The sequence below is a fragment of the Vanessa cardui genome, chromosome 18 (assembly GCF_905220365.1).
Source record: "Vanessa cardui chromosome 18, ilVanCard2.1, whole genome shotgun sequence".
NCBI lineage: Eukaryota > Metazoa > Arthropoda > Insecta > Lepidoptera > Nymphalidae > Vanessa > Vanessa cardui.
The window spans coordinates 6,221,666-6,235,912 of record NC_061140.1 but is presented as its reverse complement, the minus strand read 5'-3'; the positions used below and the strand labels follow the sequence as shown (position 1 = coordinate 6,235,912).

Here is a 14,247-nt window from a genome sequence, read left to right as displayed (position 1 = left end):
TAGTTGAGGTAACAACTGAATCTCAACTGTCAAGACGCGGCCCAATAGTAAAGAATTTGTGTAGATTAATTACTCTTATGAAAACAGACGCTTATATTTTCGCTTATCAACGCAATAAGTCCAGGATATAAATTTCAGAATTTCTCATGACTGAATTTAACCACATTGACCAAGGACTGCGCAGAAGACTAAAATACACCTGTGTATTCACAAAAATAAATAAAATAAAATAAAAATAATTTATTTCATTCAAAGTAGTACACTTGTTCATACATCATTGGGTACCCCCTTTTAAGTATATCAATACCTGTAGTAGGAGGCCCCGCACTTCCCTTATGCAATCATAGGTAAGTACTATAAGAGACAGTAGTTACAAAATATACTTTACTGTATATAATAATTTTCTCATACTAAAACTTATTGCTAATCTTCAATTTTTAAGAAACAACTAGAAAAAAACAACACCGTAACTGGACTCAACGATTTTCTTGAGTGTAAAACTTAAAGACTTTATTGGCCTGAACTTAGATTTAAGGCTTTCACGATAACCATTACACAAACGAGGCAGTTAGAATTAGTTCTGAAACATATAACCACCAAACAACCTAAGTGATGAATAATGTGATAATTATTACTGATGACTTTTTTAAGACGATATAAATTATTATTTGATTGGAAATTTATTTTATAAACACAATGTTTCCCACACAAGTTTAAACTGACATTATATTAATTCTAAGCGTCAATAAGTTACATAAATTTCGTTGTATTTGAAGATACGAAAATTCATTTTACCTAAATGATATTCCTTCACAATCAACAATATCTCCAGCATCTAAAATGGTACATAGTACAACTGCCTACAACTTGTAACCATCAAGCGCTTGTTACGTTAACAATGGAACCCAATTACGACCTTATTATATTTTAAGTTACTTAAGTTTTGTTAGTTCATATTTATTTAAGAGTCGGTGTGTATATGGCCTTACATGGACAATTCATTTTATTACTACAAATAATAGAAGACGTCAATTTTTGAATTATTGGCAAAGACATTTGTCTTACGTCGTGTTGCTTTGTAACATTGCAATATTTTATAAGGCAATTCATCAAATTGTCAGTCGCGATTAAGTTTCGTGGTTACGCGGTTTTATTTAAGACCTGAATTTTGATAAGTATTTTCGCAGCATTCTAATATTACAAACAATTTGATATTATCTATGGTGTTAGTTTCATACGTCGAGCTTTTACTCGCTAAGTTACAATAAATATCTACGAGTCCTTTATTGATTATTAATTTTTAAAGAACAGTAATTTAAATATGGAACATAAATATATATACGACCGCTTTACGTAAATAATAATTAACATATTTTTATTTGTAATTTATTTTCTCTTCCTTTTCTGTAACAGGTAGATTTGATTTCGTGAAAAGGGATGGGACATGTTACAGGAAACCAGGGAATTGCGCGCCATTTGATTGGGCCAATGAGCGTGCGCGAGGCTTGAATTCCAGAACCACGCACAGCCGTCAGGTACCAAATCAAATCAAATCAAATCAAATCAATTTTATTCAAGTAAACTTCATAATGAAGCGTTTTTGAATCGTCAATAATCAAATACTACCACCGTTTCGGAAAGCAGCTTCTAGCGAGAAGAAACGGCAAGAAACTCGCATAGTTGCTCTTTTCAAATAAACACATTTACAATGCTGTTATTGACAGTAATTAGCGTCCTATGATGGAACCCGAGCCTAACTCCAGGCGTTTCTTTCTAAAAAGTACTCTTTTAATGAATAGTATGATTTATTTATTAATTTAGTCTTAATAATATTTTTAAATTTTGAAAATGGTAAATTGATTATATTTTCCGGTATCTTATTATATATGCGTATACCATTGCCCAAAAACGTTCTATTTACCGTATGCAAACGGAAACTGGGGGTTACAAGTTTATTCTTATTTCTTGTATTAATAGTATGTACATCAGCATTGATAGAATAATTTTTAATATTCTTTTGTATAAAGATTATATTATCATAAATATATTGTGAAACAGCCGTTAATACACCTATTTCTTTAAATTTTTCGCGTAATGATGTCCTGGAGCTAATATTGTAAATAGATCGGATAGTTTTTTTCTGTAGAATAAAAACAACTTCAATCTCTGCTGCATTACCCCATAACAACATTCCATATGACATAATACTGTGAAAATTACTAAAATAAACTAGTCTAGCAGTACTTATGTCCGTAAGTTTTCTAATTATTTTTATTGCATAAATGGCACTACTTAGTTTTCTTGCCAGGGCATACAAATGGGTGCCCCACTGCAGTTTGGAGTCAAGGGTTATCCCTAAAAAGACCGTCGACTCAACAAACTCAAGCCTTTCATTTTTCAAAGTTATTGCAGAAGGATTTGATTTGACATTTGGCAAGGAAAACAAAACACATTTAGTCTTTTTAGCATTTAGTACTAAATTATTTATGTCAAACCAACCAAGAACCCGCGACAGGGCACTGCTTACAACGTCATAGTTGTTTATTTTTCTATCAAGTTTAAAAATTAGGGATGTATCATCTGCAAACAGTACAATATCGCAAGTATTTTTTACGAAATAAGGTAAATCATTTATATATATTAAGAACAAGAGAGGTCCCAAAATTGAACCCTGTGGTACACCCATTTGCGCCACAGCGCCATTTGATTTTGCACCATTAACCACAACCTTCAAAACTCTTTCACTAAGGTAGGAGGAAATTAATTTCAATGCAGGGCCCCTGATACCATAATATTTAAGCTTTTCTAGGAGAATATCATGCCTAACGCAATCGAAAGCTTTTGATAAATCACAAAAAACTCCAATAGCGTTTTGCGACTTTTCCCATGCATCATAAATGTGCTTAACAAATGCTACACCCGCATCAGCAGTCGAGCGACCCTTAGTAAAACCAAACTGTTGAGAATGCAAAACATTTTTAAGGGATATAATATTAATGTTGCTTATTGTCGATGTGTGTCAACAACATACCAAATGCGACAATAACTGTTTTAACTCGTTTTTTATAAGGAACAAAGGCTTGCTATTAAATAAACGTTTAACGGTTTATCGTATTTTTTTTTAAATCGTCTATTGTTTATGTAGTAAAATGGGAATACGTATTTGAAAATGAAAGAGTATTGTTTTGGTTTATGCTACATTTATGAAAAATAGGAGAAAAATTCATGTTACCTGCCTACGAATGGGGATAATTGATACTTCTTTTAAATTATTTAAAGATATATGGTTTAACAATTATACTAATCATATATCGGGTATGCAAAAATAATTTAAACCAAAGTTATGCATATAACAATAACATAAATATTAATCACTGATTGATATAACAATATTAATTTATATCACAAATAACACTTCATGAAAAAAATAGCAGGACTTTTTCGTTTCATCTTCATATAATGCTATTAGCGTCTTATTCACGCATACGACGTAGTGACTCGATTTCTGAACGCTCTACTCCAATGACAGAATCAACTACATCATCATCACTTTTATATGTCTGAACCAAAAACTTTCGTTGATGAAGTTGAGTTTGTTTAGGCCGGTTGCACTCCTTTGGCAATCAATGTGCATTGCTCTCTTGAAATACAGTCACGCGATTTTGCTATTAGGCCAATTGGTATTATTCAATATAGTACAAAACTATCTAACGTTTGAATTAACTATCAGATTCTACAGAAACTTTGGATTTGATCCTTGAGTACAAATCCATTATGGTAACCGATGTCAAATAAAAGAGCGTATGTGGGTGCCTCGATATATATATATATATATATGGCGGACGAGCATATGGGCCACATAATGGTAAGTGGTCACCATCATCCACAGACAATGACGCTGTAAGAAATATTACAATTCCTTACATCGTCAATGTACCAACAACCTTGGGAACTAAGATATCATGTCCCTTGTGCCTGTAGTTACACTGGCTCACTCACCCTTCAAACCGGAACACAACAATACTGAGTACTGTTATTTGTCGGTAGAATAACTGATGAGTGGGTGGTACCCAGACGGGCTTGCGCAAAGCCCTACCACCACGTAAAATATAAATCGATATGTACGTAAAATCGTTAATCCTGCATCAAAACTTGTATTCTTGCAAAGAACTCTACCCTATAAGACGACTTATACATTTGATTTCTCACTCGAGTATGGCATCATTCAAAATCAACAAACAAACAACAACAACAGCCTGTAAATTTTCCCACTGCTGGGCTAAGGCCCCCTCACATTGAGGAGAAGGTTGTGAACATGCACAACTCTGTTCCAATGCCGGTTGGTGGAATACACATGTGGCAGAATTTCTTTTAAATTAGACATATGCAGGTTTCCTCACGATGTTTTCCTTCACCGCCGAGCATGACATGAATTGTAAACACCAAATTAAACACATAAATATTCAGTGGTGCTTGCCTGGGTTTGAACCCGCATTCGGTTAAGATGCACGCGTTCTAACCACTGGACAATCTAGCCTATCATTCAAAATCATTCAGAAGGTAATAATCGCAGCAGAAGTGTGAAAAAATAATTGCGAGACATCACAATTAATAATGCAAGTGAGATATTGCTTTGATTCCATCAACGCGTATGCAAGTTTCTCAGAAATAAATATAAACATTATTAAGAATGAAGTACTAAATTACTTAAAGGATGGAACGGAAATTGTAACCGAGCTGTCATAAATATAGGGGGTTAATAACAGTCAACTAAGAGTTGATTGCAAGAGTTGATACTAAAATTGTAATGTGAGAAGTAACGTGTCCACCGACGCCGAGACCGACGTGTGTAGATATTAAACTAGATAGGAGGGTTAGATAATTAATTATCACATATTAATACGCGATTGCCAGTTAGCGGAAATGAGGTAATTTAACTTATATTGTATGAGATGACGTTATCGTAGCCATGAGATATGTTTCAGTTTGTCTTGAATATAAAGATCAATGAGTTATTTTTTTTATTTAGTTTGATAATATCAGCTAACTTATTATTGTATGGTTTTAAAAATTTTAACTTATTATATTCGTATGATAAGAGGAGTATTATTTATTGTTACGTATCGTTTAAATCTTTTGAAACTTTGCAAATCTTACGAAAGTAGTATGTATATATTGAGGGCTTCTTTCAAGGGATCTGTTTTATTAACATAATTTCTTTACTAAGCACTAGCGCGCACTGGTAACTTTTGTCACGGTGTCTGTTTCGTCACTCTTGTCAAATCCGTGAATATGTATAGATGCAGACACAAATGTGACCCAATTGTCACGTCGTAAAGTGAGCGCACCTCCATACATGTTCATGGACTCGACAAGAGTGACGAAACAGTCACCGTGACAAAAGTTAACAGTGCGCGCTATTTCTAAGAGGTTTTTACTGTGTATTTTCATGTATTTAACTAAACTCTCAGTATCCTTATCGAGTGTCATCTATCTGTGCGTATAATTAATAACTAACCTTACAATGTCCTTGAATACATATAGCTCTGTAGCCCGGCTTTGTACAAGGCGTGCCGTCCACTACAAGCGCTAGCGACGCATAGAATTGCTGTCCAAGCGGTCTGCAATTTAGCATGCACGGAGAATCGCCTGTTAAAAACAAAAAGCCTTAATAAAGTAATTAAATAGATTAAGGGTTTGTAACTTCTAGTATTATGCCGATCTTCAAATGTTTACTTCATTCTGTAAAATCAAAAATACTAATAAATTTCCTATAAGTCTTCGACATTGGCAATGTCGTCTACTAATATCTAGATAGGTATATCTATATATACAGTATACATGATATATTTGATATATTATGAAGCCAATGGTTAATCACCTGATCATTTCTCTTTTTCTGCATTTGTATAGTAAGGAATATTTTTATTAATTTGCCAATCCTGGTATCTTAGGTGAGTGAAGAAAGTAACATATTTTTTTGTTTTAAATAGATAAGCAAAGTGACAAATGCTGGTATATCGTCAACACTACTAATAGACACTTTAGAAAATGTTCATCATCGCTTACATAGTCAACCCTACCTGTGCCCACAAAATACCAATACTTCAATCACGCTTGAAGCCAAAACAACTAGGAATTGCTGTTTGTGCCGAAAAATACAATGCTTCGATCACTCTTGAAGTCAGAACAACTAAGCATTGCTCTTTAGTAGATTATATCATTGACGGTACCTACCTAGACGGACTTGCACAAACCCGTACCACCAAGTACAATGAAATTAAACTATTACATTTGTTTGTTTTAGAATCACTCCAATGAGTAATACGTTTAAAACAGGCTAATCATTATGAACTGCAATAAAAGTCACATTATGTCCAATGTTTATATAAATTTATTTGCAGTTTGCGCTTGATATTAATTATTGAAATTAACATTACCGTTAGTCCCCGTTATTAATGGGACACCGGCTAAACCAGTATTAACTGGATTTTAATTTTATAAGGATGCTAATTAAATTACCTGTCCGATTACGACTTGCAATAAACACTAATTTTAAGAGACATTTTTCTTGCATTACTCGAAACAAGCATGACTATAGCAATTGATTTATTATTCTTCTTTTAATAAAGTTTTGTATTTTATTCGAAGTTACTTTACACAATAAAACATTAAAACTAAAATTGAATGTTTTATATTAGATACATAATACAATCAATATAAATATAATGATATCCTCTTAATACCGTATGAACAATTTCGAAGACATTTGTGGCTTCCCAGGGTATTTAGAGTGCACAAGTGCATCCGCAAATAGAGGTGCACTTAAAATTGACTCACTCTTTGGTTTCTAAGGGCAGCAATATGACACGATTGGAGACAAATCAGAGAAGTTAAATGGTCGAGCCTTATCATTGGTTATTTCCAAATTTCGTTCTGTTTTTGAGAATTTCTTTACGACAGAACTGAATGACGTGATAGTGGATCTACAGCCTTGCTGATATTACATATAGTAATAACAATATATCCTATAGAAGGCAGACAGAGAGTCGAGATGGCCCAGTGGTTAGAACGCGTGCATCTTAACCAATGATTGCGGGTTCAAACCCAGGCAAGCACCGCTGATTCATGTGCTTAATTTGTCTTTATAATTCATCTCGTGCTCAGCGGTGAAGGAAAACATCTTAACATAACCTGCATGTGACAAATTTCATAGAAATTCTGCCACATGTGTATTCCATCAACCCGCATTGGAACAGCGTGGTGGAATAAGTTCCAAACCCTCTCCTTAATGGAAGAGGAGGCCTTATCTCAGCAGTGGGAAATTTACAGGCTGTTACTTTACTCTTTTTACTTTACTAAGGCAGACAGGGAGGGATAGGGCGTCTTGGTTGATATATGAGTATTATTGTCGATATGTCGTTATTATTTACACATGACGCTGAACAGAATAAACAATTGTCAATGTAAATAAATACTATACGGAGATATATATATATCATGTGTGCAAATTAAATGTCTTTGAACAGCGATTTTCGATTGAGATGCCCTTTCTATATATCTAGTGAGCCATCACGGACCAAGTTCATCGGGGTCTCTTACCGTCTATGTAGGGTGTCCAAGTGTAAAATCTTCCGCGGAATGGTCTCCGGTCATAGGACGAGCACTGCACAGCGCGCATGTCGCTCACCCCTCCAGCACATTGCTACAAAAATAAACATAAAAAATATTCAAGGGCGCTTTTATAAATGATCGCGAAGAAATCGACTTTTTTGGTGAATTCCTTCATTAATTTTAATTTACTAAATTGTAATAATTATCAAAAATATTATTATCCTTATAACAAATGTAATACAGCATACCCACGATACATGCATTCTCAACTTAAATCTATACATATAATAAAATTGGAGTGTCTATTTCTAATATTAAAGTATGCCTTTTTTACTGAATGCATATGCATTTATACACGGTACATATATACACGGTAGGTACATACCAAAATAATTTTTTTTTACAATTTTTTTCGGTTTGTCGGTCTGTCTGTCTGTCTATCCGTTATTTCCGAATAATCTCTGGAATGGCTGGACAGATTTTGACGGGACTTTCACTGACATATAACCGATATAATAGGGAGTAATTTAGGCTACAATATTTTTTTTGTTAAATTCAAACGTGTACAAGGTCGCGGGCGCAGTTAGTAGGAAATAAAATAAAAATCGTAAGATTAAATACGTTATAAAGGCTTTGTTTATTGTCTGTCTTCATCATGACTACATGAAATGAGAACTATCTCATGTCACCTTATACGCGCATCATAAAATTTCACTTCCATATTTTTTATAACGCCAAAAGAAATATAAAATTATTATTATTAGTACTACTTTTTTTTTCTAATCCTATTTTTTTTAATAAACCTATTTACTAATGGTGTTGTAATATAAAAAAAATGTATATTACAACCCCATTAATATATAGACTATTCAGTGTTATAAATATTTATGAACAAATATCGCGTTCCAAACTTTATTTTTATTTTGACTAAGTAGATTTTTTATGTTTATTTTATGAACAGAACGATAACCACTGATTTAGTTTAAGTTTATAATTCATCTACGTTAATGCGCATGTGAACTAAATCATCATGAGGAAACCTGCACGTGACAATCGTGACATATGAAATTCTGACAAAGCATCACGTCAAAAGGATAGGAAGCCTGATTCAATTATAAGTTTATATATTATTTATATAGATACATATAAAGTATTACATACAGATAATTAAACAATCGTGAAACACAATTATACACTTCCGTCCTTTACAACTCCACTGAACAATCATTACGGTTTATTAAGGATGTACAGCGTCACGGGAAATCGATCCCATTAGCGTGATATAAAATCATTCAATGGCAACGGAGCATTTTAATTAGAAAACATTCATACTTGTATCAAACAAACTGTTTTATTTAACCAATCCTAGTATCTCACAGATATATATATATACAGGATTACATTAAGAGTTTATTAAGTTTCAAAAGTTCCTTGTCACGTCCTTGATTTCAGTCTTCAACAATCACATCCAGCTGAGATGGCCCAGTGGTTAAAACGCATGCATCTTAACCGATGATAGCGAGTTCAAACCCAGGCAAGCACCATTTGTCTAATTTCATCGAAATTCTGCCACATGTGCATTCCACCAATACGTATTGGAACAGCGTGGTAGAAAATGTTCCAAGCCCTCGCCTTAATGGAAGAGGAGGCCTTATCCCAGCAGTGGGAAATTTACAGGCTGTTACTTTACTTTTTTACTTTACAATAACATCGTCATATTTACAGCCTACACAATACTATACTCAAACATACGCTTCACCTCAAAAAAATGTTCATTTTGTAACATTTCAATGGACTATTACTCTGATCCCAATATAAGTAGCTAAAGCACTTGTGTTATGGTAAATCAGAAATAACGACGGTACCACAAACACCCAGACCCAAGACAACATAGAAAACTAATGATTATCTACATCGACTCAGCCGGGAATCGAACCCAGGACCTCGAAGTGGCGTACCCACGAAAACCGGTGTACGCACCACTCGAACACGGAGGTCGAGTCATTAAATTATTAATAAATGTTATAATGATAATGAAAACGGCCATATGCTATTTAAATTCGCATATCAAAGGTTATAGAACCTTTTGTGTGAATGTCCATTATCTATGAAAAAAAATCGAATCTATGGCATGGGAGCCCTACTAAATATGTTTTATTATATAGCGGCAACAGAAATACATAACAACTATCAAAATTCACGAGATACAACCTTGTGACAGACGGTCAGACTGACGGAAGGACGGTTATATACAAATACGTTTATATTCTCCCTTAATCTTTAGTATTTTGAAAATATTCCAAATACATTATCATTTTCAAAATGATTGTTCTCATAAAATCCGCTTCAACGGTGGTGTCCGGTCGTTTCTAACTTGCAATGTGCGATATAATAGTACATTAACTTGCAGCAGATTTGCGACAAAACCGCTATCCCATACAACTGTCATTATGATATCGATTCAAATTAATCTTTCCCTTCATAATAGCTTGTATGTCTATATTATCCGTGACTATATATTTACATTGAATACATATTTTGCTTAGTAGAGATACATTACGTGTATATATTAACAATGCAATCGCAATAAAATTATTTATAAAAATTAAACTTTAACTTGGATACATGTATCTAATATCATGTGTACAAAACTGATGATTAACTAAAATTTTAATTTAATAAATAATCAGAGAATGACCTTTTAAGTGAGTTGAGATGGCCCAGTGGTTAGAACGCGTGCATCTTAACCGATGATTGCGGGTTCAAACCCAGGCAAGCACCGCTGATTCATGTGCTTCATTTGTCTTTATAGTTCATCTTGTGCTTAGCGGTGAAGGAACACATCGTGAGGAAACCTGCATGTGACAAATTTTCATAGATATTCTGCCACATGTGTATTCCACCTACCCGCATTGGAACAGTGTGGTGGAATATGTTCCAAACCTTCTCCTCAAAGGGAGGGGAGGCCTTTAGCCCAACTGTGAGAATTTACAAGCTGTTGTCGTTGTTGAACTTTTAAGTATTGACGCAGTAAAGGCTCCTGATTCAGAGACCCCAACAAACTACGGGTACTTATAAATGATCGTTAGTTTATTTGACTTTTTGTTTCTTTAGATTTTTTTTCTCACTGTTTATTATTTCCTTGCTCTTCTTGTAACCTTTTCGTTCTTAAAATAATATAAACAATAATTAGAGCTTTCTTTACTCACGTGTATATTACATTCGTGATATCTCTTATCGAGTCCATAGCAGTCGTGGGTAGCTTGTCTTGTGACACGCCCCGTAGATGTCGATAATAAAGTCCCATTGTTAATTAAATTACGTGATCTGAAACAAAACAAAAATATGAAAGAAATAAATTAAAGTATAAAAGTAAACTTAATATATTGCGTTTGTAAAAATACATTCATAATGCCAATAACGACATACGTCACGTTAAAGTTGAAAAGCAATGATGCTCTTTTGACTTTTTTTTATCGTTACAATGACAAGGTATAGTCCAGCTGAGCCACATTGTTTATAATTTGAAATCAATATGTCTTATTATATATTTCTTAATTATGTATATTAGTGGACGAGCATATGGGCCACCTTATCGTAATTATGGTAAGTGGTCACCACTGCCCATAGACACTGCCGCTGCAAGACATATTTAGTATTAACAATTAATTTCATCGTCTATGCTCTGCCAACCTAGGGAACTAAAAGTTATGTCTCTTGTGCCTGTAGTTACACTGACTCATATACCCTTCCGGAACACAACAATAAGTAAGTACTGTTGTTTAGCGGTAGGTGGGCTTGCACAAAGTAACCTACCACAGAGTAAAACCTTTTTTGTTAGCAATAAAAGAAGTAATTCCACCAATGACTAATAAATAATAAAAATGTAAAGCATGTTTACTTTCCTATTGACACCTAATGCATCGTAATTTTCTCTTTATCGGGACTGTTTTTTTTCAATTGACAACTGACTGACGTACTTTTCAATACAAAACCCACCGTGATGATTAAATATTATTACATACTTTTCCAATCATCAAATTATAAATTCAAACATCATATTAAATATAGTTAGTCAAAGTTGATTGGTATAAGTTTTTTATATATATATTATCAATCACATAAAAGATACCTAGAAAAATATATATAAATTAACCACATTAAACAGTAACATTAGTTACAATTAATTACACACGTAATAACAATGAATAAAGAAAAATCAACAAAAAATATATACAACGCATCCTATTTCTTGTTATAAATAACAAGCTGTTAATAATATAATAAAAATAAACGATTGGGCGGTTACATGAAAGAAACTAACAAATAACTCTAAGTCCGTTAATCTAATTTAACCATAGTGTGATGTTATCGCCGCCACACTACACTACACCAGTTTATTACAATAAATATAAATCAAAGTCCTGTTACGAATCTGTAACACATAATTATCATGGATAAACGTACACATTTACTAAGCGTTTATTGAATAATAAAATAACTACAATGTTATATACGAAAAATTACATATAATTATAGTATGACACAACTTAGTTGTAGCATCGGCAAATTCAATAAAACAGATTACTGCCAATTTACACAACCAATAGAAATGGCTACCTATCGCACCATTCGAAGGTATTCGTCGCAATAGATTCTCGTGAAATAGACGTGTCAAATCGACGAACATATCATATGATATTACAAGTTATTATTTAACATCATATTCATATAAGAAATAAGTGTTGATAATTTCGGATAGTGTACTTAATTCGGATGTGATCGGTTTTACGAATTTGTCCGATGCTACATCTTAGTTGTACCGTACTATACATATAGAAATTGTTATCTTACATATAATTATTTATATATTAAAAAAACTATCAAAAGGTCAATCTCCTTTCGTTTATGAATCGTAAACGTATTGTATATATAATTGTCGTCTGGACAACTACACACAACAAAGAAATGAATTGAGTTATAATTTTGAAAAGTTATGTGAAAATTATCACCGTAATAGAAAATAACTTTTGTAAATAATATTTATCTATCCACTTACCACTTTAAAACCATCAATGAATCAAATCCCAGGAAATGACACGTTTAAGAGAAATGACAAGCTTTATAGCTACTGTTCATATTGATGTTAATAAAACAGTTGCTTTATTTTGTTGTCAATAGATGGCGTTAATAGTTCTTTAAATCGCGCTATAATTGTCTTAAGCTTTTATTAAGTGAATCACCATTTTAAACGAATAAGACCTGCAAAAAATGCCACACGGCAAAGTCACAAAAGGAAAATAAAAAGATCGATTTCCGGGTTCAATAGCTAATTTCAATAGACGTCTAACAGCGCTGCGTTTAAATAAAGGACTTTATTTGTTTATTTCATTCAATAAGTATTCTCCTACCGACGTTTTTATATCGTCATTTGTGTTTAAATCTTAAACAAGATTACAAGACAGTCTATCCAGTATTTAAATTATTAATTAGGATTTAATCTGCGTGTTAAAAATCTGGATGGATGCCCAGAGGTTAGAGCACTGTCTAATGAGTCAGCTTTACCGATTACCATCATCTATAGATAAAGGCGCTGTAAAAACAGTGGTAACAGTAAGGTAAGGTAAAAAGACCTTACCTCACCAATAACTAACAGTAGTAGCTACATTGGCTCACTACCCCTTAAAACCGGCAACACTAGTTTGTCGATCGAATATCTGATAAGTGATATCTGCCTAGGCGAATTTGCATCAAGTACCAACATATGTAACATATTCAATTTTTTAATAAAATACAAAGCTATACGATAAAATAATACGCCTATAATGATATTCCACTTATAGTATGCATCCGCTATCCTCGTGTAGTAAAATATATCGATATTATTCGGTAACAATTTAACGAATATTTTCACATATGACGTATGTATGTTCAAAATTCGAACACATGAAATCTAATCTAATAATGCTGTCCCTAATTAAAGTCTACTCGATATAATTTGTAGCGTGTAAATTCGATAACAGTTATTACAGAATCGATACTAACATTTCTAAATATAGCAATTTAATCAAAAATATAAACTGATCAAATTTGTAACAAATTTATTTATAGCCTCTACGTTTTCCTAATAAAAATAAAAACGACAATATTTCTAAAATATGGTCTAATAGGCGTAGAGTAGTTGCTATGAAGCAATTGTGATTCAAATCACCAGTTAAATGTAATATTTCATTTCTGTTATTACACGGCCAATGAAATGTGCCTCCTGTCGTTATAAGAACCATGACAAATGAGGTCGAAGCTAATTTGTCCGGTTTGTAACACACCGCCCTATCAGCAGGATACTGGACGAGAATGTGCTTAATGAAGGAACTTATCCCTAGAGGTGATCTAAATAATTTATTTCGTACGATAATGAATTGGAAGCAATTGACGGTCCTACTCGTACTGGGTTATTTATTAATAAATTAAATTAACAATGATATTGTTTTTTTATTGTCAGATAATATTATAAATATTTCCCGTTAGTTCGAGCGGTATTGAGTTTTAATTTAATCAATGGGATACGAGTGTAACTGATCTTTGGTATCGATAGTCGATGTATCAAAGTTTACAGTTTAAAAAATGGTATAT

The 14,247-nt window shown here is 33.1% G+C and overlaps 1 protein-coding gene across 1 annotated transcript in view; it reads right to left on the bottom strand.

Annotated features, from left to right (window-relative positions):
- LOC124537358 (thrombospondin type-1 domain-containing protein 4-like) overlaps window positions 1–14,247 on the bottom strand; it is a 97,707-nt gene that overhangs the window by 39,188 nt on the left and 44,272 nt on the right. The window contains exons 5-7 of the mRNA XM_047114185.1: window positions 10,824–10,941; window positions 7,603–7,705; window positions 5,519–5,649 (exon numbers count right to left, since the gene is read on the bottom strand). Coding sequence (XP_046970141.1) covers window positions 5,519–5,649; window positions 7,603–7,705; window positions 10,824–10,941 — 352 coding nt within the window. The remainder of the gene's footprint in view (window positions 1–5,518; window positions 5,650–7,602; window positions 7,706–10,823; window positions 10,942–14,247) is intronic.